The sequence below is a fragment of the Heteronotia binoei genome, chromosome 15, assembly GCF_032191835.1.
Source record: "Heteronotia binoei isolate CCM8104 ecotype False Entrance Well chromosome 15, APGP_CSIRO_Hbin_v1, whole genome shotgun sequence".
In the NCBI taxonomy this organism is placed as follows: domain Eukaryota; kingdom Metazoa; phylum Chordata; class Lepidosauria; order Squamata; family Gekkonidae; genus Heteronotia; species Heteronotia binoei.
In genome coordinates this window covers 57,655,124-57,679,445 of record NC_083237.1, presented here as the reverse complement: position 1 = coordinate 57,679,445, position 24,322 = coordinate 57,655,124, and the positions used below count along the sequence as shown (strand labels likewise).

The 24,322-nt window shown below is 47.1% G+C and overlaps 3 protein-coding genes across 3 annotated transcripts in view; 2 read left to right on the top strand and 1 right to left on the bottom strand.

Annotated features, from left to right (window-relative positions):
• WIPF2 (WAS/WASL interacting protein family member 2) overlaps positions 1–12,652 on the top strand; it is a 59,168-nt gene extending 46,516 nt beyond the window's left edge. Inside the window, 4 exon segments of the mRNA XM_060256023.1 lie at positions 1,749–1,893; positions 1,895–1,959; positions 4,588–4,689; positions 6,634–12,652. Coding sequence (XP_060112006.1) covers positions 1,749–1,893; positions 1,895–1,959; positions 4,588–4,689; positions 6,634–6,674 — 353 coding nt within the window. The 3' untranslated portion in view covers positions 6,675–12,652.
• Positions 12,653–14,979: 2,327 nt separating this feature from the next.
• Positions 14,980–23,570, bottom strand: LOC132583632 (uncharacterized). The gene is made up of 3 exons (XM_060255250.1): positions 23,501–23,570; positions 22,822–23,057; positions 14,980–17,265 (listed from the first exon to the last, which is right to left on the bottom strand). Exons 1-3 carry the CDS (start codon positions 23,568–23,570, stop codon positions 15,220–15,222), a joined length of 2,352 nt encoding a protein of 783 aa, XP_060111233.1. The 3' UTR covers positions 14,980–15,219.
• Positions 23,429–24,322, top strand: part of CDC6 (cell division cycle 6) — a 49,061-nt gene continuing 48,167 nt past the window's right edge. Inside the window, exon 1 of the mRNA XM_060256279.1 lies at positions 23,429–23,461. The gene's annotated coding sequence lies outside the window, so the exon portion shown is untranslated. The remainder of the gene's footprint in view (positions 23,462–24,322) is intronic.

Sequence of the window (24,322 nt, the reverse complement as noted above, 5' to 3'; positions counted from 1 at the left end):
GACAAATGGTGTGTCTGGTGCAGTTGAGCATGAGCTTGGAGCCAAGAAGTCCCTAATTCATGGCTCGCTTCCTGACATTCCCCTTTCCCCAATCATGTGCAGCACGAGAGGAATAAATAATTCCTGGTCTGCCTCTCTGGGTTGTCGTGGCGATGATGGAGATAACGTACGTGAAGCACTTTGAAAGTTCGGAAGGGAAGATGGGAACACTACATGGTGGCATTGTCTCGCGTTGTATGATTCCAGGTTTTCAGGACTTCTTGAGATATGCTGGTTTTGACGTTAGGGCCTCTGCCACCGTTTCTGGCATTCCACGTCTGTTCCTGAGAATGGGCGTGTGTTGGAGTTAGAATGTGTTCTCACTTTGTGACAGGGTCTTTGGCAGGTGTGGCCAAATTTGCTTAACATAAGAGCCACATAGAATAAACACCAGATGTTTGAGAGCCGGAAAGAGGGAGGGAGGTGGAGGCTTTGAGAGCCACACAATATGTGTGAAAGAGCCACAGTTTGGCCACCCCTGGTCTTTGCCCTCGAGCTGCCTGGGAGTGGGGTGTGGAAACTGAAGCCTGACATAATGCAGTGCATGGAAAAACCAGACCTCACACTCCTATCTGTTGCCATGCCAGAATTGTGGGTTCAGGACCTAGGGTTTTGGAGCATAAATAAGAGATGATTAGGACTGTTCTAAAACTCGAAGCCGTTTTCTTTCTTCAGATGACACAGTGGCTTGCTGGCAACTCAGCCGAGTATTGCGCTGGTCCAAGCAGAGTGCAAGGGTTTGAGCAGGGAGGCTTATGGGTAATCTGCTCCCTTTTTTTCGGTTGGTGGGGCAGCGTGAGGGCTAAGCCTTTGCTAAACACCTACTCTAGTGGGCTTACTGAATGCCCAGGTAACGGCTTGCCATGCTGGTTCCTGCCAGGTCTCTGGAACAAACGAGAACAGGAAGCAAACTTCAATCTGAGTGCAGAATAAAGCAATTGTCTGCCTGCCCCTTCTCTTAATTCAGAATTCTTTTACATGGCAGCCTGCGCCGGGAGCAGTGTTCCCTCTAAGTTGAGTTACTGTGAGCTAGCTCACAGTTTTTTAGCCTCCCATCTCATACATTTTTGTCTTGGCTCAGGAAGGACAGCTCCAGAGCGAATGAATTTATGCAGCAGCCAGATTGCTCGCTCACAGTTTTAATGCCAGTAGCTCATGAGGTGAAATATTTGCTCACAAGGCTCCTCAGCTTAGAGGGAGCATTGGCCAGGAGTCCCCAGTGCAGGGCCCACGGTGCTACTGATGCCTTTCCTGGGGCCTGCCAAGTGTTTTTAGAAAGTGGGAGGGGCCAGGTAGGGATTTTCCCCAGCAGAGCTTCTGATTGGCTGTGTGATTTTCGAAAGCATTGTTTTTGCGGCAGCTGCCACTGCAGCAAAAGACTCTTTGCTGTGTGACTGAAGGTAAGATGCGGCAGCCATTTTGTGGCTGGCTTCACCTCCTGTGGCAGCCATTTTGTGGCTTAAGTGTCAGAATTCTAAAGCTGCCCATAGGCTCAAATAGGTTGGGGACCCTTGGTCTGTATCTTTGCATGGCTACTGATCATGTCTATGAGTTGACATAGTTACTGAGTGAAACTTTTGACTGGAACTGCGGGAGTCCGATATAGTTGAGAAACCAGCCATTCTTTCAGGCGGGAATGCCAACTCCATTTGTCCAAAGAAAGTTCTGCTGCAGCTTCTGGACCTAACTCTGAAGGATTTCTCTTGCAGCCCCTCCGCCGCCGCCACCCATCATCCGGAACGGTGGCAGAGATGCGCCTCCCCCTCCCCCGCCCTACAGAATGCACGGGTCTTCAGATCCCACGAGCCGCGGGAAACCGCCCCCACCGCCTGCCAGAACGCCAGTCGGGCCGCCACCCCCCGCCTCCACCAATCAGAAACGGGCACCGGGACTCAATCTCCACCGTCAGGTCTTTCTTGGGTGAGTAAAACGAGCTTGCCGCTTTTCTCCGTGGAGCTTGCATGGCGTTTGTCTGGGAGGGCTGCTCTGGGTTCTCAAAAAACCAAAAGCCTGCTTGAAGCTGAACACTGTTAGTAGATTGAGTTCAGTTGAGGCTATGGAAGTACTGTGATTGGCCAAAGGCGGTGAGTAGGTGGGAGGAGCAGGGAAGTTGATGCAAATTGTACTCCCCATTAGGACCGTTTGGAACCCAAAAGGAATTTTCTTTCTTCAGGTGTTTCGCATTTTTTAAAAAAAGGCTCAATAGTTTAAAATCTACATCCTAAAGCAAGAACGGCCCTAAAAAGATAAAGGTAGGCCCCCTGTGCAAGCACCAGTCATTTCCGACTCTGGGGTGACATTGCTTTCACAACGTTTTCACGACAGACTTTTTACGGGGTGGTTTGCCATTGCCTTCCCCAGTCATCTACACTTTCCCCCCAGCAAGCTGGGGACTCCTTTTACCAACCTTGGAAGGATGGAAGGCTGAGTCAACCTGGAGCTGGCTACCTGAACCCAGCTTCCGCTGGGATCGAACTCAGGTCGTGAGCAGGGAGCTCAGACTGCAGTGCTGCAGCTTTACCACTGTGCGCCACGGGGCTCTAAGAACAGCCCTACAGAATTCTAATTAAGACCTAGCTGCTCAGTGCTTGTGCAGGGGACTACTTTTACCGTTGTAAAACAATTTCCTGTATGTATAATGAAGACAATATCCAGGCTGCTCTCTTGTTTCACGTCAAGGTTTGTATTTGCAGTGTGTTAATGTGTTTGTGCAGTTGGCTTCACCTCAGAACGTGTAAGGCGCTTTGTATTAGTTAAACGTAAAAATAAAACCCAATCGCCTTAGAAGCACAGAAGTTTTATGCAGCATTCCCGATCCTCTACATTTCCCGGTTAAGGAAAAATACGATTCGCCCAAATTACAAAGATGTAAGGACATTGCATTAGAGAGATTGGTTATCGGAAATGATTCCCATTTAAATTTTTTTAAATGGCAAAAATAATTATTTAACATTGTAGATTGTGTTACATAAAAGCTTTCCTGCTGCACATTTTGGGTAAAAACTCTTAGAAAGCATTTCAGTCATTCCAAAATTGGTTTCATAGGAGATTTTTTTTAGTGCTCCCTCAGATTTCCCAGTTTTTTCATTAGAAAAATAAGGGGGGGGGGGAAGTAATTTTTTTTTTCCTGGAATTTTTCTCTTTTTTCCTGGGCTCTGTGTTCAAGGTAGACTTTTCAGGTTTGTTTGTTTTTTGTCGCACAGAATGCTTAGGTTGATAGCTCCTTAGGGAGCCAGTTTGGTGTAACAGTTAAGTGCCCAACTCTTATCTGGGAGAAGCAGGTTTGATTCCCCACCCCTGGCTTAGAGGTTCTGTAAAATCTGGCAGTCCCTTTGCCGTCTGGCCAAGGCTGTTTGGCCAGGTGCCAGCCATAGCAGTAGGTAGCAGTACCAACAATGTAGTACCAATCCTGGCAACATATATGAAGGAGCTCAGCGTTGGGAGCATCTTCTTGGCATGCAGGAGGTCCCAGGTTCGATACCCAGCATCTCAAGGTGTTAAAAGGACGAGGTACAAGGTGATGTGAAAGACCACAGCCTGAGACTCCGGAGAGCCACTTCCAGTCTGAGTGGGCAATACTGACTCTGATCAGGACTGGCACTGGGGCTCTTGCTGCCCCTAGCAAGGCTCCCCCCCACCCCTCCAGTGTGGGAGGGCCCCCAGCGCCCGCTCAAATGCGGGCCTGTTTGCTTGGAGGGCTCCATACAACCACCCTCCTCCACTCGATCCCCCCACGGTGTGGGGAAGCGGAGCGGGGCAGATGGCCCTGTTTGCGTGGAGCTCTGCACAACCACCCCCCTCTGTACAACCCCCCCCCTCGACCTCCTCGCAATGTGGGGAAGCCGAGCAGGGCCTTATGGTCCCATTTGAGCCTTCCTTTGAGCCCTCCGTGGAAACGCCCACACCCCCACTTGACCTCCCTACAGTGCAGGGAAGCTGAGTGGGGCGGGATGGCCCTGTTTACGCAGAGAGCTCCTCTTGAGGAGCCCGCAGTGCAAAGCCCCCCCCCCTCGACTTTCCTGCGGTGCGAGAAAGTCTCAGGCGGGGGGAAGAGGCGGTGTGGTGCCTCTGCCTCACTCTCATGCTGCCTCCCCTGCAAGGGAAGGCAGCCTCGGAGTGAGGCCAAACTGCCTCTTTCCTCCACCCGAGTCTTGGGTGGGGAAAGATGCCGTGAGCCAGCTGGTGTGTGGGGAGGGAGCACCTAGCAGGGCCCCGTAGGTCATGTAGCGCCCTAGGCAGCCACCTACATGGCCTACTCCCACGCGCCGGCCCTGACTCTGATGGACCAAGGGCCTAATTTAGTAGAAATCAGCTTCATATGTTCATATGAAGCCTCGGTTACCTGAATGTACCAGCTCCCCAGTGGGTTATGCTCAGAGGGACCAGATCTGTCTACCAGTCTTTAGAATACATGAAATATTCCTCCTAGAAGAGCCTTCCCCAGGAAGCAAGGCAACAGTGCAGTTTTAACCATCATTCCTTTAACACGACAAACACAGCTGTTGGGCTGTCTGTCCCCTCAACGAAAACTATTTCCTCTTCCTGCAGATGACTTTGAATCCAAATATTCCTTCCATCCAGTTGAAGATTTCCCAGCTCCAGAAGAGTTCAAGCACTTCCAGAGGATTTATCCCAGCAAAACAAACCGAGGTAAGGGCTAGTTGAAGTTCACTCTTGTCTGTGTCAGCTGATACCATCCCGCTGTTTAGCACCCTGCTTAAGAATTGGTGATCGATTTCAGGGAGAGGTAAACCACTTCCTCGTTGCTAGCCTATATGCCAGGGGTATCATACACCCCAGGCCACATGTTCGACACCCTGACTAAAAGTTTGAAGTTCTGGCTCTTTCCTTCCTTCCCCAAGGGAAAGGGAGGGAAAGGAGCCTCAGCCAGTAGAAAGAAGAGAGGCTTGGCTCAGTAGCTCTGTTGTGTGATTGAGAGAGCCTGGATAAACAAGCTCTGCCTCCACCCCCCCTTCCTCCCCAAGGGAGGAGCCTCAGCCAATGGAGAAAAATAGGTTTTGTTCTGTAGCTCCTGTGCGATTGAGCGAGCCTTGCAAAGCAAGCTGTTATTTAGAAGAAAGCAAGAGAGAGAAGGAAGCAGATTACAGCGAGTTGCTCAGGGGCCTGATAGGAGCCCTCCGGGACCTGATTCAGCCTCCGGGCTGCATGTTTGGCACCCTTGCTATATGCGCTGGATGCTCTCAACCGTTTATTTCATTGTTCCCAGCCAGCCACAGATAACGCAAACTGTGTGCGCTCGCTCAGTGCTCACGTTGGCCGTGTACTGTCTTTCTCAAGTTTTCATAGACTCAGGATGCTTTGACAAGTAAGAGGAGGGAAGGTATGGGAAAAAAAAGAGCATCCTGGATGCCAATGTTGCAGGAGAAAGGGTGGCAGCTGCACAGCATCCATAGCTCTTTGTAGCAAAGGCTTTGTGAGAAGAAGTTGCCAAATGCAGAAAAGCATCCCCATGGAGAGACCTGCTTGAGAGGACAGAAGGACTTAAGATTTGGGTTGCCACCCTCCAGGTGGGTAACCAAGAAAAATCCCATGAACAAATAGCCACGAAAGTATGGTCGCTGTATTGCTCTGTCATTCTGTCGTAAATTATACAAATTGCATTCACGTGCCAAATTCTGTATCACAAATCAGCCAACGGTCTAGCTTCCATCCAAGATTCACAATGGATTAAATTGCTTTGGGCTATGAAATATAATCCTGAATTATCAGTTCCTGTATGCTGAACAGTGGATCAGTGAGAGGGCACTTGCATTCAGTCTTAATCCATTGAGAATTTTGGATGCAAATGAGATTATTGATTGACCATTGGGCTTTGTGTATATTGAAATTGACTGTGATACAGAAATTTGGCATATGAACGGAATTTGTATAATTTATGATTGAATGACAGCAATACAGTTATTATACTTTATAGCAGGGGTGGCCAAACTGTGGCTTGGGAGCCACATATGGCTCTTTCATACATATTGTGTGGATCTGGAAGCTCTTGCCATCCTGTTAGCTGACTTGGAGAATGCATTTATAGTTGCTCTCTTTTCACATCTCCCTCTCCCGTCCATCTGTTTTCTTTCCTCCTCCCTTCCTCGCAGCTCTCAAACATCTGACATTTACTCTACGTAGCTCTTACGTTAAGTAAGTTTGGCCACCCCTGCTTTATAGTTATTTGTTCTCGGTATTATTCTCGGTTTGTTCTCCTTCCTGCGAGCCTCTTCCTTTGTTGCAATCTCCCGCTGTTGATCTCCAGCCAACCCAGATCAGTTCCCCTGGAGGAAATAGCTGCTTTGCAGAGCGGACTGTATGGCATTATACCCTGATGTGGTCCCTCCCCAAACCCCACCCTCACTAGGCTCCACCCCCAAAATCTCCAGGTATTTCCCAACCTGGAGCTGGCAACCACGGCTTGAGATGTATTTGGGGTTTTTTAAATCTATTTGTTTCGGTCGTTCAGCACGAACTCACATCCGGCTGTGGTTGAGAGTTGGGTTCCGCTTCGGGGGCCTGGCCAGGATCCCTGTGGAAGAGGGCCTCTTGGGCCCCACTTGCACCATTAACAGCCATTGTTGTCTTTTCCAGCGACTCGTGGGGCCCCACCTCTGCCTCCCATCCCCAGGTGAAAAGCAGCAGCCGGGCATCGTCGTATGGTGCCAAAACAAACGGACCTGTTTTCCTCCCCTCGGGTTCTCCTCCTCCTCGTCCCCGAGAAACCTGCATGACAAACACACTCCTGCCGCCGTTCATTTTTTTTGTTTGTTTGTTTCCTTCCCACCCCCGGCCATCGCAAGAACTGGGCGAATCCACCATCTCGCACTCCACCTATGCATTTCACACCCGGACTTGAAACGGACGTCTCGATACCGGCAGCTGGGTGAGAGCTCTCCTCCACCGATCTCAGATGGCTTTCTTTGCTTTTTATGCTGCTCACGTCATGTAGGGAAGGTTCACAGACCGCGGGCTCTGGAGAATAGGGGCACGAGGGACCGTTTCCCAGAAAAGCAAGGCAAACATAGCTTTGGAACTGTGGGCCAGATTGGGATGACAACTCCTAGACTGTCGGGGGGGTTTTGTGCTTTTTTGGCCTGCGTTGGGGAAAAGAAAACGGCTGCGAATCGAATGAAAAGGGGAGTTTTCTGATTTTATTTTGAAGCGGCGCAGCATTAAAAACGGTATATCTAACTCGGACACTACAGGCGCGGACACTGCATAACTTTACTAACTCGTTAAAACCGTATAACTTGAAAAAAAGAGAGGGCAGGAAGTGGGGTGCCAGCAGCATGCTCCTGAAGCACAGTCTGAATCGGGGAAGAACACGAACGGGGTCAAGGCAGCCTGAGAAATTTGGGGTCCCGCCTCATCCTACAGGCTTGGGGGGGGACCTCCTCTTGAGTGGCTGCTCCCCTTCCCCTGGAGGCTCGGGCCTCCCCGTAGCCATCTTGCAGAGCCCTGTGGAAGATCAAAGTCCCACCTGTGAACTGAGTGTTGGGGCCTGCAGCCCCATTTCCTACAATGCGTCTAGTTTATTAATACCAGGATGAGAGCCACCCTTGGAAGCAGCAGAGGGGAAGGGGCAGCAGCAAGCCGATGGCCGGAGTGTAGCAGCGTTGAAGGTGGGTGGCAGCAGAAAGCTGGCGTGGCCGTCTAGTGGTGCAGGTAACCATTGCATGGGGGTAGGCTTACGTGTGCCTTTAACCCCCCCCCTCCCCCTCAAAAAAAATCAAACCCGTGCACACTTGCTAGCTTCCCTTTGTTCCGAGGGGTGGACGGACATGACTATTCATCTGCCTTGAGGATTTCTGTGAAACGTTGAAAGACGGTCAGATTAAGAAGTCTTCTGCTCTGGTTATTAGCAGCTCACTCCCTTTGTGGCTCCCCCCCCCCTTCAATTAAAGTCTGATTATTTTTTAAATGGTTTAATGTGCTTAAATGATCCTATTAGCTACTGTGGGAGACAGAGGTATGGAGTGTGCTTTATTTGGGGAGGGGGTCAGTTGCGCACAGCGGTCAGCACTTCGGCAATGACTTCTTGCGTTGGAGGTTGGAGAGAACGCGTTATTCCACTAAATGGAGACTTTGCAACACTGCCTTGCTGTTTTGAGATCAGAGCAGTGCTGCGTCCCCATTTAACCTTTTCTCGGTACCAGAGAAGGTGCTCGTGTTCCAGCGGCAGGTTGCAGACGCCCTTCTCGATGCATTAATTTGCCGTACTGAAAACAGACCTGTTAGGGACCATTCCTCTGTGCCACTTGCCCCCTAAGTCTCCGTGCATGCAGAGCATGCTGGGAAAATCACTAGACTGTTTTCCATCACGCCTCATTCCAGACCAGAGTCCTGCAAATGGAATTCTTTCCCTCCCTTCCTGTCACCGTCTCATTCAGACTCTGCGGACAATTACGCCGCACCAAAACCTGGCTTGCTGGTTGTTTGGGAGGTTTGTTTTGCCTTACACACTACTTCCATCATGCGACCGGTACCAGATTTATTATTACGATTATTGTGTACATTTACTCTTAAATAACTTGGGGATTGGGGAAATGTGTTATAATCATAAATATTGATCTATTTTGTATGTTGTAAAAAAAAAAGTTTGTAATATAGGATCAAGGTGGGCTTTCCTGGCTGTACACTGCAAAAGTTCTCACCTTCTTATCTTTTTTTTTTTCCTTCCTACAATGATGGAAATTTTGTCTGCTTTTACGTTTTAACAACTGGGCAGCCCCTCATGTTGAGGGCCGGTGCTTAGTTTGAGGAATTCCTTTTTTTTTTTTTTTCTTCCGGAGGAAAATTAAATCTTGCCCCAGCGTAGCTGCCTGGGAGAAGAAGTTAAATGCACTGTGCATTTGGGGACGATACGCTTTTGATTAATTTTTTTAAAAGAAAGTTCTGTTCCTTGTAACATTTAGCTTCCTGTAAACGATTCCTTTGGGGAAGTGACTGTGAAGGGAGTTTCCTAAACTTGAAACGGCAGTGTAATTAAAACTTAATAAAAGAGGCACGTGTGTGTGTGTGTGAGAGAGAGACTTGCGTGTTCTGGGCCAAAGCACTGCTTTGTTTTGTTCCCTTCCTCCCCCTTCGTTTTCTGTAGGTGTGGTGGTTTCTATTGCCAGGGGAAATCATGTTTCCCCTTTTCTTACTGACCTCAGAAGTTGGGATTTTGTATTGCTGCAGGTGGTGGTATCCTTTCCCAAGGGCTTTTTTTTTTCTATAGCAGGAACTCCTTTGCATATTAGGTCACACCCCTCTTATGTAACCAATCCTCCAAGAGCTTACAGGGCTCATTGTAAGCTCCAGGAGGATTGGCTACATCAGGGGTGCGTGGCCTAATATGCAAAGGAGTTCCTGCTACAAAGAAAGCCCTGCCTTTTCCCCAGAAGCTCAGGGTAGATTGATACAGCTTTTGAAAAAGAAAGAAAGAAAATCACCTTGATGGCCCCCATCACGAAGGTGAAAAATCTCTCAATTTGTTCTCCCAGCCTCTTGTCTTCAGTGCATTCTATCCAGCTTTGTGTGACAAAAGCTGCTCCAGGCATCACAGTTGGAGACTCCAGTCCGTTCTTCCGCGTTCAACAGAATCAAAAGGTTTTTTCCTGGAGTATACTGCTGTATGGGAAGGAGGGAATGCATCTTTGAATACTGCCCTGCAGGGCTTTTTGTAGCAGGAGTTCCTCTGCATATTAGGCCACGCCCCCCCCCCATGCAGCCAATCCTCCTGACTTACAAAGAGCCCTCTAAGCTCTTGGAGGATTGGCTACATTAGGAGGCATGGCCTAATATGGAGGATATAAATGTGACTGTTTTTATGCATCCTAAAAGCGGTACAGTCCAGCAAAAGACTTCAGCATTTTTGCTGAACGTATGAACCCCTAACTGGAGGGGAAAGGCTAATGATTTAGTTGATAAATCTGTATATTTTTTTGGAACTTGCTGTTGGGGAAAATGCAAAGGAGAGAACTTCCAGGCTGCAGACTTTCAGTCTCATTGGCCTGTTTTTTTCTTGATGCCCTTGCTCTAACGGATGGGGATCCCTGACCAGCAGAATAAGACAATGCACTGAAAATGTTTGTTAGGTCAAAGGTGCAAAAAGGTTGCACACACTTAGGGCTGGCTGCAACATGTTTTGGATGTAAACCCTTGAGTGACTGAAAACACAAATCTGTGTGTGTGCACATGCGCGTGTTCCACGATTCTGCACAAGCACAGAAACCGCTTATCCTGGGAGAGCATTTTTTGAAGTAACAAGCCCGAAGAATTCAGCTACTGGAATATGCCAGTTTAAAAACATAGAAATGGAGGCTTCTGGCTTTTGGGGTTAGAAAGAGATTTGGGGGCATGTGTGGAGCAGTGCCTTGTGAAATCACAGACTCCGGAAGTGTGTCTGGAATAAGGGCACAACTGCTTTTTGTTGTCCTTCAGTTTGACAGAAGCCCCGTGGTACCTTAAAGATGTAACTTTTGCTATTCCAGAATGAGCTATTGTGAGACACAGCTCACTTCTTCAGATACAACCCCCATTGTCACAGAGGCTCATACCGAAATAATAAACGTTTAGTCTTTACAGCGTCACTGGACTTCTGTTTTGTTACAGCAGATCAACACAGCTACCCTTCTGGGACTTTGCACCTTGCCGTGACTTGCAGGGAGAAATTACGCAGAGCACAAATCACGTGGATTTGCTCCATAGGCCAAATTTAGGTATAGATTGCCGAAGTCAGCCTTTCTTGGGATGACATTTAGGTTATCCTCTTTATCGCAGATGTGTCCAGCCTGGCTCTAAAGTCTTCCATTTCCAACCAGAGTGAGAAACTGTGCTAGAATGTCTGGCTATTGTGGAAGGGTGTGAAGATGTCCGTAGCTGAATAGCAAGTTGTCTCTGAGCTTTGCTCATCGTGCCTTAAGCTCCCGGTGGGTTTTCTGATGTCTGTTCAGATTGTCGCATCTTGCAAGCATATGTACATCCTGTATCTTATGTGTTAATGCTTTTTTTCTTAAAAAAAAAATAACTGGAGAAACACTACTGAGAGAATTTCTGTGGTTTTGGAAACCAGAATTTAAGGTTTCTTGCACTCTTCCTGTGTTTCAAGTCTGCCCTCAAGATAAAAATTGTTCCTTGTATCTTTTGCCTGTCTTTTGTTGGGGGGGGTGGGGATTGGTCAAGTTTTTCCGCAGGGAGGAATCCTAACAGTTCTTGCTTCTGACACTGTGGGCAGAAAAGTATCCAATTGGTGTGTTTTTCAGACGTCATTTTAACAGGCTGCATAATTTTTATAAAGTTTTGCTACCCTCCCCTCCTTATCCCGTTACATGATGTGGAACTGGGGAGAACTCTCTCCAAGAAATGTCCTTGAATGTGACCTTCAAAGAAATCATTTGCTGTTCTTCGGTCTCGTCTTTGGAACTGATGGCAGCACTTTTGCGTCCAGCTCTCCATTCCTTAAACTGTGAGCTACCACAAGCAGATTTGTTTCCCTTAATGCTTTTAGGTATTCTTTTTATAGCATACATGATCGTTAAGTATATAAAAAAACACTAAACGCCTCTGCCTGAAGTTTCCCCTTAATGGGATCTCTGAGGAGCATCGCTAGCCAGTTTCCTCCAGTGCTCGTTTGCAGAGCGAAGGTGCAAGTCGAAAGGATGTCTGGCTGCTCTCAGCAGAGATATCCAGCCTTTGTAAGCCCACAGGCAGATTTGGAATTCTAACATGGCACGGCGGGCGCAGCCACGGCTTAACTTCAGCCGTGCCGATCCTTGCGCTGCGGTAGCAGCTGTCCAAGCCCTGCATTTTTACAAATCTGCGTAGCCAATCAAATCAACAGTAATGGTCAGAAGCCTCACTGGGCAAAAAGACCTGCCCACTTCCTTCCCCCTCAAAAAAAAAAACACACCTGGTGGTGCCCACTGACCCCACATTGGGGGGATCCCATGTCAGAGGTCTTTAGTGAAGAAGCGGTAAATTGCAAGTCGCACAGCAAGCCTTCCGATACGGTATACAGGTGTGGAATTCTAGCAGAAGCTGCTTGCATATCCCCCTGATGTGGCCAATCCTCCAAGAGCTTACAAAAAAGAGCCTTTTAAGCTCTTGGAGGATTGGCTACATCAGGGGTGTGTGGCCTAATACGCAAAGCAGCTCCTGCTAGAATTTCACCCGACGGCATACGTTCTGCCAGCAGTACAGCAGTGAGCAGAAGGAGGTGGGACTCCCATGGTAATCTCTTCTTTCCTCTTCATATCATTAAATCAAGTCCGTATCCTTAATCAGAACCCCAGTTGGGGTTTTTTTTTGTTTAAAAAGAAGCTACTACTCTTCAGTATGTTGCTGTGCAGAGAGGAGGGGGCGGTTTAATGTGAGAAGGGGGACTACCTGCCTGCTGATGAGGGCTTTTAGGAAACGGGGTGGGGGCTGGAGAGGAAGGGCCTCGTTTTTACCTCCTTCCTGTCAACGTTGTACAGTGCCTCTCTTTCCTTTTGACTGTTTCACTAATTTGCAAGACACTGTACTTCACCCACGGCAAGTGGCGCCGTCTGTACTAAAACTGTAACTGCATCTGCTCATGCAGAAACCGAGTCTGTGTCCACAATCTAATAAATTAATCAAACACCAAGCAGTGTCTGCATAATTTATTCCATTAGCGTGTCTCGTAGATAGCAGAATGGACACAGCGTGGCTTATTTAACTGCAAGATGTGAGACTTTTAAGGAAAATTAAAGGAAAAGAGAAAGTACCCCAAAAAAACACCCCTGATTACAAAGCTTCAGAAGAAAAGGAGAAAAATCATGATTGTCCCATTACATTATACACAAAGCCCCGTGCCTGTAAATTTATCAGCCCTTAAATGGTGATTTCTACTTTAGGCATTAGAGCAACTTTCTACATTCCCATAACTCAATCATTAATATTAGGGGTGGGCTACGGAAGATGGGGTTGCCAGTGTCCAGGTGATAGCCTGGAGAGAACCGTGTAAAGATACAAAACTGTTATTCACAGAATGACCATTTCAAAATGCTGACATATATAATTCTATTTGAATCAGTATTAACATTGTATCTTGCCACAAATTTGTCAGTGACTCAGTAATCGATAATAATACGTTGTGAACAGCATCTTGACAATACAGACAATAATTCACAATATTAGAATGCAAACAGGTCACTGATTCAAAAATTACGACGCAAAAAGTCCATAAAATTAGAGAGCAAAGCTCTATGGATGTTCAAAGATGTGCTGCTACTTCAACAGCAGTGGTTGTATAATTTCAACAGCAATAGTCGTGACATGCTCCCGCATGTTTCAGACAACCTTTGTCTATCTATTTTAATACCTGGAACCAATGCTCAAGTGAATGCAATGCGTTAGTCTGTCAATTTCCCCAATGGCATTAGCGGTTCTTCATCTCCTGGTGGGTGGCTGTAGATCTCCCAGAATGACAGCTGGTCTCCAGGTCACAGAGATCAGTTCCCCTGGTGAAAACGGCTGCTTTGCGGGGCGGTGGACACTGCCGTTGTACTCCCTTTGCGCCTTAAACCCTGCCCTCCCTCAAATATCCAGGTGTTTGGCAACCCTAACAATTACATATTGCTGTGGAACAAGCTCATAAGCACTCTGAGACAAGGTACATGATCTAACATAAGTCAAAGTTGAACATTTAAGAAGATGATGATATTGGATTTATATCCTGCCCTCCACTCCGAAGAGTCTCAGAGCGGCTCACAATCTCCTTTACCTTCCTCCCCCACAACAGACACCCTGTGAGGTGGGTGGGGCTGGAGAGGGCTCTCACAGCAGCTGCCCTTTCAAGGACAACTTCTGCCAGAGCTATGGCTCACCCAAGGCCATTCCAGCAGGTGCAAGTGGAGGAGTGGGGAATCAAACCCGGTTCTCCCAGATAAGAGTCCGCACACTTAACCACTACACCAAACTGGCTCTAGTCTTTAGTCTGGCAAGTGCTTTATTAATCTTTAAAAGTACAAAAATGTGTCAAATGTATTTTTAATTTTAGAACTCCAACGAACGTGTCACTTAAGTCAGGTAAATATCCCACACAACTCCTGATATCCAAGGTACATAAGAGATGATCTACAGGGTGTCAGATAACCAGCAGTACAAAGTTTTAAATCTGCTGAAACAATGGTTTGTCGTGTGTGTTTCCATAACTATTCCCAAAGATCTTTTGGTAATTCTCAAGATAACTTTTCATTCCCATTTGCAGCATATGTGGAGAGTAGGACCATAAGGAAGCTGTGGTCCTGGAGAAGAATCTTGAGAGTCCCTTGGACTCCCAAGATCAAATTAGTCAGTCCTAAGGGAAATCAACCCTGACTGATCCCTGGAAGGTCAGATGCTAAAGCTGAAGCTCAAATACTTTGGCCACCAAATGAGAAGGGAGCATTCACTGGAGAAGACCCTGATGCTGGGAAAGACAGAAGGCAAAAGAAGAAGGGGATGGCAAAAGATGAGATGGCTGGACCCAGTTACTGATGTAACTAACACAAATTTGAGCAGACTTTGGAGGATCTGGTGTAACTTGGTCCATGGGGTTTCAAAGAGTCTTACTCAAATGTGCGACTGAACAACAAGCATTTGTACAACTTACTTAAATTAGTACAAAGTTGGAATCCAGTGGCACCTTTTAAGACCAACCAATTTAATTCTGGGTTAAGCTCTTTGTGTGCTTTCACAAGTCTTCAGATACATCAAAACAGATTTCGCCAGCCATTACGTGTGTGTAAAACAAACTAGGAGTCCAGTAGCAGTTTAGAGCTGTGGTAAGAAATCCCAAATCTAACTTTACTCCCCAGGTGCAAAGATTGGGAATTTTTTATTCATTGGGCTATTAATGGTGCAGGTAAAACATGGGATTCCCCACCAATATTCCTTTTTCTAAACTGTGGAGAGCCAAAAGACCTATCTGCATAAAAGTTGTGAGCCAGCCTAAATGTTTTAAAAACTTTATAAACATAAAATATAAACTATTAACACTTGTATTATAAGTCATACATTTATCTACAACTTACTAGTTATACTTGCTTTAAATATCTCACTATCATGTACATTAGTTTTTAGAATTATCATAACCTTGTAGAAATCTGAGAATGAATTCTTATACACTGTATTTTAAGAATGACTTAAACATACGTAAGTGAAAAGTCACATTTCTTTACAAAAAACGTTTTAACTTCTCTCTTCTTCCTTGGTTTTCCATAAGTTGAGAACACTGTCAATATTAATATTATTCCCATTAGACAGGTGCAGTTTAATTCTCATTAAGTTCTCCAGGTGATCTGTATCTAGCTGGTTTCTAAATTCAGTTTTGATGGCACACATCAAGCTAAAACTTTTCTCAAAGTCAGCACTTGAGGCCTGAAAAGTTCCACAAACGTCGAGGAGGAGATTTAGTTCACGGAACTGTTCTTGTTGTCGTGTAAACGTTAGTACGTCCTGGAAAGTTTTCACAGCTCCAGCTTTCATCTTCTCTGCAATGAGTAATTTGAAGTCTGAATACTCTTTACGAAGTTCCTTAATATAGGACTGTTTATCTTTACGGAACAAATTGCAGTAACGCTTAGCTAATCTTGAAAGTTCTTGATCCCCAAAGGAAAAATTGGCCCGGTTGGAGGGGTTTGATAAACAGCCTGGGTCGAATACACGCCAATCCTGTAATTCATTCTCTGGAAATCTTTTATCCATGTGATCACAGGTTTGCCTAATGAAACGGAGAACAGCATCGATATTTACCGTAGAGCTGCAAGAGGAAATCAGATCTTGTACGGTTTCACTGAAATGGACTTTGTCTCTCAGATACTGAGATCTAATTTTCCTGATTTTGGCTTTGGTGAACTGAAATGCTTCCATAGTGGTCAACGAACTCTTCTGAAGAATTTTCCAAAGCTCTGCTAGATCACCAAGAACATCAGAAAGGATAAGTAATGCCACCTTGTATTGTGGATTATTTAATCTTTCAAGGCAGTACTGGGATACTGGGTCGTTATTTTCTTCTACTTGTTCTTTGCAATATTCAATTAAAATGTCATAATTCTTAATCAAGGCACTTACAGCAAAATACCTCGAGAGCCACCTGACTTCATTCAGCGGCCTATATGAAACAACGTCTCGCTCTGCTGCACTGGCAATTTCCTCCAGTTTGGCTGTTTGTGTACTCGATCTAATGAAAAGGGTATAAACTGTGCTTATTAGAGTTTCAACCTCCTTAATGAATGGGATTGGTTCCCATCCAGCATCTATTCCTAAATCTTCTTGATGAACTACACAATGCTGCTCTAGCAGATGAGGAATTGATTCACGCAGAATGGCAGCCACACCATTCCCGTTTCCAAGCAGGACGGAGGCGCCATCGGAAGTAAACATCACCATGCGGTTCATGTCCAAGTTATTTTCGTTATAAAACCTCCTTATGGAATCAACGATTGCCGCACTATTACAAGCAGCCAGTTTTACGATGCCAGCAAAAGCAGTTTTAGGAAGATCGCTGCCGGTTCTTCTGAATTTGATGTACATGATAAGTATCTTGGACACGGTGATGTCGGTACTTTCATCAATGATGAGGGTATGGAAAGGAGATTCCTGGATCTCATTTAAAATTTCACTTTTAACAGTGCTATTTATGCATTCAAGGAATGCTAAGGCATCGTTTTGGTTTCTGAAGCTAGCAGGAATGTTAACGTATTTTGCCATGTGGTCGTGGATTTTCGGCAGAGAGACCATGGACACGTTCAACTTAACCGCAAGAAGCACGTTGTCGATTAAAATCTTGACTTCTTCTGAACTTGACCCATCTTGCTTCACATATTCAATGCTGATGTTCTGTCCTTCAGGGGTTTCTCGGAAGAAATTCAGTACAGCCCCACGGCTCCGATTCTGAAGTTTCGTTACCGCATCCAAGTGGAATTTGTGATTCACGTGACGCTTAAAGTAATCTGTTTTCCACTCACTCCACCTCTTTCCGGTGCTCCACTTCCCATCAACTCCCGCTTTGAGACATATTTTGCAGACTACCGCGTCATTCGTTTCCCGGTATTCAAAAATTTCTTTTAGTTGTACGTTCTCACACCCACTCATGTGTGGCAATGCAGTTTTAACAAAAACCTCCGTCAGCCATTCAGTCTTGAAACTGTTATGTTTTTTCTTTGCAAATCCACCAAACGGTTGGCCGTCTGCTTTCTGCTTTGACATTTTCAAAGACTCCTGGTCCCGGGGAGGCTAACAAAGAAGGGAAAACGTCTGTAAGACTTCTGGTTTAATAATAATAAGAAGATATCGGATTTATATCCCGCCCTCCACTCCGAAGAGTCTCAGAGCGGCTCACAATCTCCTTTCCCTTCCTCCCCCACAACAGACACCCTGTGAGGTAGATGAAGATATTGGATTTATATCCCGCCCTCCACTCCGAAGAGTCTCAGAGCGGCTCACAATCTCCTTTCCCTTCCTCCCCCACAACAGACACCCTGTGAGGTAGATGAAGATATTGGATTTATATCCCGCCCTCCACTCCGAAGAGTCTCAGAGCGGCTCACAATCTCCTTTCCCTTCCTCCCCCACAACAGACATCCTGTGAGGCAGATGAAGATATTGGATTTATATCCCGCCCTCCACTCCGAAGAGTCTCAGAGCGGCTCACAATCTCCTTTACCTTCCTCCCCCACAACAGACACCCTGTGAGGTAGATGAAGATATTGGATTTATATCCCGCCCTCCACTCCGAAGAGTCTCAGAGCGGCTCACAATCTCCTTTCCCTTCCTCCCCCACAACAGACACCCTGTGAGGTAGATGAAGATATTGGATTTATATCCCACCCTCCACTCCGAAGAGTCTCAGAGCGGCTCACAATCTCCTTTCCCTTCCTCCCCCACAACAGACACCCTGTGAGGTAGATGAAGATATTGGATTTATATCCCGCCCTCCACTCCGAAGAGTCTCAGAGCGGCTCACAATCTCCTTTCCCTTCCTCCCCCACAACAGACACCCTGTGAGGTAGATGAAGATATTGGATTTATATCCCACCCTCCACTCCGAAGAGTCTCAGAGCGGCTCACAATCTCCTTTCCCTTCCTCCCCCACAACAGACACCCTGTGAGGTAGATGAAGATATTGGATTTATATCCCGCCCTCCACTCCGAAGAGTCTCAGAGCGGCTCACAATCTCCTTTCCCTTCCTCCCCCACAACAGACACCCTGTGAGGTAGATGAAGATATTGGATTTATATCCCGCCCTCCACTCCGAAGAGTCTCAGAGCGGCTCACAATCTCCTTTCCCTTCCTCCCCCACAACAGACATCCTGTGAGGCAGATGAAGATATTGGATTTATATCCCGCCCTCCACTCCGAAGAGTCTCAGAGCGGCTCACAATCTCCTTTACCTTCCTCCCCCACAACAGACACCCTGTGAGGTGGGTGGGGCTGGAGAGGGCTCTCACAGCAGCTGCCCTTTCAAGGACAACCTCTGCCAGAGCTATGGCTGACCCAAGGCCATGCCAGCAGGTGCAAGTGGAGGAGTGGGGAATCAAACCCGGTTCTCCCAGATAAGAGTCCGTACACTTAACCACTACACCAAGATTCATGTGTATTTGCATTGCAGGGCACAAGAGGGGCATTAAGACCCAACCAGGCCAAAGGGAAAGTAAACTCTGCTCAGTGAGTGGAAAGATCTACCTCATTGGGTTTACAGGGAGGGTTAAGCCTGGGCTGAATCAGGCCCAGAGTTCCCAACCCTCTTCTAACATGACTACCAATCAGCAAGATAGATCCAAGGGGGGGTAATCATGTTGGCCTGAAGCAGTAGGGGGGAAACTGAGTCCAGTGGCACCTTTAAGACCAACAAAGTTTTATACATACATACTTTGTCAGACACAATGAAATGGAAATAGAACTAACAATCATACATATAGAGGGTGGGCAGTGAACTGGTATACAGCATGTGCTTGCTCACAAACGCTCACACCTTGAATAAAACCGCCGGTCTTAAAGGTGCCACCGAACTCAAGACTCTTTCTGACAATCAGCAAAATCAACAACCTGTGTTTCATAATGGGATGATGCTACAGATGGGCCAGGCCAGCCCAAACTGAGCTTCAAAGACCTTCACAGGCCTTTGGAGCTCGCTCTGGTAGCTGAGTTGGACGGTCCAACTTGACAGCCCCCCAAATGAGCTGACTTATATGCCCTTATAGGCCTATGCAGCTTGCTCTCAGATGTCAATCGAGTCAGACCGCCCCACTCCACTAAGCTCCCGGAGCGAGCTCTGAAGGCGTATAATGGCCTTTGGAGCTCACCCTCAGAGTTCAGTGGGACCAGCCCAATCCTCCAACAACATTTAAATGCCTTCAGAGCTCACTTCCAGTCCATGGAGGTTCGTGTGGTTCAAGGAGGGTTTGTGGGAGGCAAGTTCTCCCAAAATCTTGGTTTGTGAACCACGAACTGGCTCAACCCTGGGTTCGTGGCCATCCCTAGTTGGAGCCATAGCTCATTGGATGGAGCATCTTCTTGGCATGCAGAAGGTTCAACCTCCATAACCTCTGGTCAAAACATATGAAGCTGCCTTATACTGATATACTGCATCAGACCCTGGGTCCATCAAAGTCAGCCTTGTCTACTCAGACTGGCAGCTGCTCTCCAGGGTCTCAAGCTGAAGTTTTCCACACCTATTTGCCTGGACCCTTTTCAGTTGGTGATGCCGGGGGACTGAACCTGAGACCTTCTGCTTACCAAGCAGATGCTCGACCACTGAGCCACCGTCCCACCACCAGCCATGGGTGATGTGAATGACCTCTGCCCGAGACCCTGGAGAGCCACTGCCCCTCAGAGTAAACAGCACTGACCTCGTTAGACCAACAGGCGGAAACAGGATAACGCAGCTTCGTGTGCTGATTATCAAGGGGAAGTCCTGTGTCCCAGTGGGAGAGCAACCTGCCTTACATGCAGAAGACACCAGGGTTCAGTCACTGACATCTCCAACTGAAAGAATCAGAGAGCAATGTGAAAGATACTCTGCTGGAGCTGCTGCCAGTCAAAGTAGGCAATACTGGCCTTGATAGGCTAACAGTCTAATTCGGCAGAAGGCAGACTGCTGCGATTTAAAGTACAGTATAATGAAAATACAATTCTACACCATATGAATATGCATTGTCCACCTATAACAACCCAACTGTTCCTTTTGTTTCCCAATAAAATATTCTCTTTTAATTAATTGCTTAACTAATTAATTGCATAAAGGTGCAGTCCTAGCTAAGTCCTTGTGTAAGGGCGCAGTCCTAGGCGCACTTTCTTGAGTTGTCCACTCCTATTGAAAGCAATGGGATTTACTTAGGAGTGAATGTGTTTAGGATTAGGCTGCACGTTTAAATAAACGTATATGTTACCTCCACCGATCCTTCAGTATATATGGTTTTTGGAGCTACTGGAGGAAGCATGAAATAACGGGGAAATTAATAAAGAGTCTACCACTCAGCGTGACAAGGAAAAGATTAATTTTTTTAACAATTTTGTCCAGTTTTTTTTTTAGCAGGACCTCCTTTGCATACTAAGCCTAACCCTAATGTAGCTAATCCTCCTGAAGCTTACAGAAGGCCCTGCACTAAGAGTCCTGCAAGGTCTCTGAGGATGGGCTACATTGGGTGGTGTAGCCTAATATGCAAAGGAGTTTCTGCTACAAAAGAAGCCCTGATTTCTTCCAATAATAGGACCCCAAACAGCGTCCCATTGTGTGCTTAGAATTCAATGCTTCAAAGGTGCTTTTTTGAGACTAGTTCTCATTGATTAACCAACAAATTTGTCCAGGTGGTAGCCATATTGGTCTGAAGTTACAGAGTAAAGTTAGAGTCCAGCAGCATCCTGAAGACCAATGAAGCTTTATTCAAGGAATGAGCTTTGGTGTGCTTCAGATTAAAATAAGTAGTATGCTTGCACACTAAAGCTCACACCTTGAATAAAACTTTGTTGGGTCTTCCAAGATGCCACTGGACTTCAACAAAATTTGTAGTTGCTTAATCCAGTGAAAACCTGCAGCTCTAAGAACAGAATTTCCTAAAACCTCTTAACCCCCAACAGAAGCCGAGCTGGACAAGGCCACCCAGCCCCTTGTGCGTGGAACCACTACGAGCCTCACCCTATCAGTAACATGTTGGAATGTGAGAATACCTATTAATTATTCTATTACTAATAAGCCTGGGTCAAAATGAGGGCATTTACTGTTTTATTGGTTTCCCACGCCAATGCAACCCAGATCGAATGTTTTCTGGATTTGTTAATTTTACTATTCCACTATTGGATTTTAACTTTGTACCACTTTGCATTCCAAACCCCACCAGCTATATGTAGCTCTGCTTACTGTACCTCTTTCCTCGTCTGAAAAAGTCTGCATGCACATAAAAGCTTACGTTCTGAATAAAAATTTGTTGGTCTAAAAGGTGCTACTGGACTCCTGCTTTGTTCTATTGCCTCAGACCAACACGGCTGCCCACCTGGATCTATCTTTATGCAGTAGCTCACAACTTTAATGCCAGTAGCTCACAAAGTAGAATTTTTGCTCACAAGCCTCCACAGCCTAGAGAGAACATTGGTCACAAACTTTAATACCAGTAGGTCACAAAGCAGAATTCTTGCTCACAAGACTCTGCAGCTTAGAGGGAACATTGCTCCCAGCCTAATGGAGGGGGGGGGGTCTCCATCATCCCAGTCCCATCCTTTCAACCCCACTTTCAGTCATCCTCCAGTAGGGCTGCCAATCCCCAGGTGGGGTCATGGGATCCCCCGGTTTGGAGGCCCTCCCCTCGCTTCAGAGTCATGAGAAAGTGGGGGGGGGAGAGAATGTTGTTCCCTATAGAGACCAATTCCCATAGGGAATAATGGAGAATTGATCTGCGGGTATCTGGTGCTCTGGGGGGGCTGTTTTTGAGATAGAGGCACCAAATTTTCAGCGTAGCATCCAGTGCCTCTCCCCAAAATACTCCCCAAGTTTCAAAAAAGATTGGACCAGGGGGTCCAATTCTATGAAGGTGCCCCTATCCTTCATTGTTTCCAATGGAGGGAAGGCATTTAAAAGGTCCCTTTAAATGGGACGACCAGAACTCCCTTTGTAGTTCAATGGTGCTTGTCCCACCCTTGCTCCTGGCTCCACCCCCAATGTCTCCTGGCTCCACCTCCAAAGTCCCCAGATATTTCTTGAATTGGACTTGGCAACCCTACATATGCTGTGGGGGAGGAGTAAAGGAGGAATCGGCTGACATATCTTTACTGTCTTGTCAGGGTAAGCTCCACCAAGGTTGCAGGTAAAGTCTCCTAGCAAACAAGTTGTGCCCCATTTTTTTTTTAAATACAGGTCAGGATAGAGATGTACAATTTCTTTCCACGTTCATGTGTTTCAAAATTGTTGTTTGTTCATTTTTTTCTTCTTATTTTTTATTAGACACGTTCATTGTCATCTGTCCACTGTATTCAATAGGAAACACATTTCTGGCTGTAACCTGTAGGTTGCCTGTCCAGCTGGGATGAAACATTCAAAGGCTCTAGCCCTCAGGCAAAGGATCTTCTCTGCCAAACTTCAGAAGGACGGAAGAAAAGTGCTCGGTTTTATGTACCATTAAAATGAAGGGTTGTGAATCTTGTATTGGCTTCTAAAGAGCTGTTTTACCCACTTCCACAGAGCCACCCTTAGACTGTCTGGCACCCAGGTATTTCTTGAATGAGACTTGGCAACCCTCTCGGGTCACCCTCCGCAGGGAAGCCTTGCACCCTATTTCACCCCCTCCACTGCGACTCACCTGAGCGCGGCAGGAAGAAGGTGCCCAGCGGGTGGGCGAGGGGAACGGTAGCGGGGCAGACGGCGAGCTGGCTCGGGTTTCGTCAGCGGGTCCCACCTCAGGCCCCCCGCCCGGCACAGAATCCTCGTCCTGGAGGAGAACAGCTGCGCAGCCTAACGCGCCGCAGCAGCTCCAGACCCAGCCGTACCGGCCACTTCCGCCTAGGATCGAACTAAGCGAGCAACCCCGGTCTTCGCCTTAGGAACACTTCCGGGGGAAAAAACCCGCAAGTCTTTCTGGGCGGGGCCAAGTCGCGATTGCCTGAAGAGCAAAGACGGTGGCCAATAGGCGGGCCACGCCAGGGTTTGCGCGCGGCGCGAAGAGCACGGATTGGCTCTACGGAAGAAGCGCCGGCGGGAAACGATGGGCGGGGCCGAAGAGCGTAAGACGCGCGCGCGCGGGGATGGGTCGGCCTCGAAAGAGCAGTGGATGGGGGCAGAGGCAGGGATTGGCTGGAAGAAACAGACGCAAGCCAATGGGTGTGGGGGACAGAGAGGGCGGAGGCAGGAATTGGCTGGAAGGAGCCAATGGGCAGGCCGGAGTTGGTGGCGCGGTTTGCGCTTGGAGAGCTGCGGTTCAGACAGCGCGGGAAGGAGAGGAGGTAGGTGAGTGAGTGAGGTGCGCTCTGAGGAGTTCTTACCTGAAGGGTCGCGGTGTAGTCGGTGGCACAAGGAACTAGGGCTGCTGTAGGGGTCTGGAGGCTCGTGCATGGAGCAGAGGGCTCGGGGAGAAGAAGAGCAAAGCCAAATTAGCGAGAGTTTGGAGCTAGTACCTGGGAGGTCTGCGTTCGAATCCTCCTATTCGTGCTATGGAGTCTCATGGGTGACCAGCATTGGAGCCCCTGATCTGCCTATATAGTAGGATGATGCAGCAAAGGTCGAGGAGTTGTGGTAGAGTGTTTCATTCAGATGTTTATGGAGATTATCAAAATAAGAGTGTCTCTCTTCCTCTTCTCTTTTGCCTAAAAGTTCTAGTTCAGGGGTGTCCAAACTGTGGCTCGGGAGCCACATGTGGCTGTTTCACCACTGTCCTATCAGCTGGCTTGGAAAAAGCATTTCTCTCTTTAAATCAATTCTCCAAGTCAAGCCAGTCGGTGGCTTGGAGAATACATTTAAAGTTGCTTTCTTTCCATGTCTTCTCCCCCTTCCCTCCATCTATTTGCCTTCCTTCCTTCCTTGCTTGCTGCTCTCAAACATCTGATGTTCATGTCTTGCAGCTCTCAAACATTTGACGTTTACTCTTATGTTTGCAAGTTTGGCCACCTCTGATCTAGTTCATTAGTCCTGTGATGCTCCAGGGTTATTTTTGCCCCCTGAAGAGAAACTTAACTTTCAATAATAAATGAAATGATTCTAAATCCCTATGCTGGAAGAGTGTTGTAGGAATAAACACTTTATAAAGTTTGGTTTTGCAGTAGCCCCTTATAAACTGACAGAATTTGGAGTAGTGCCAAACCGCCAAT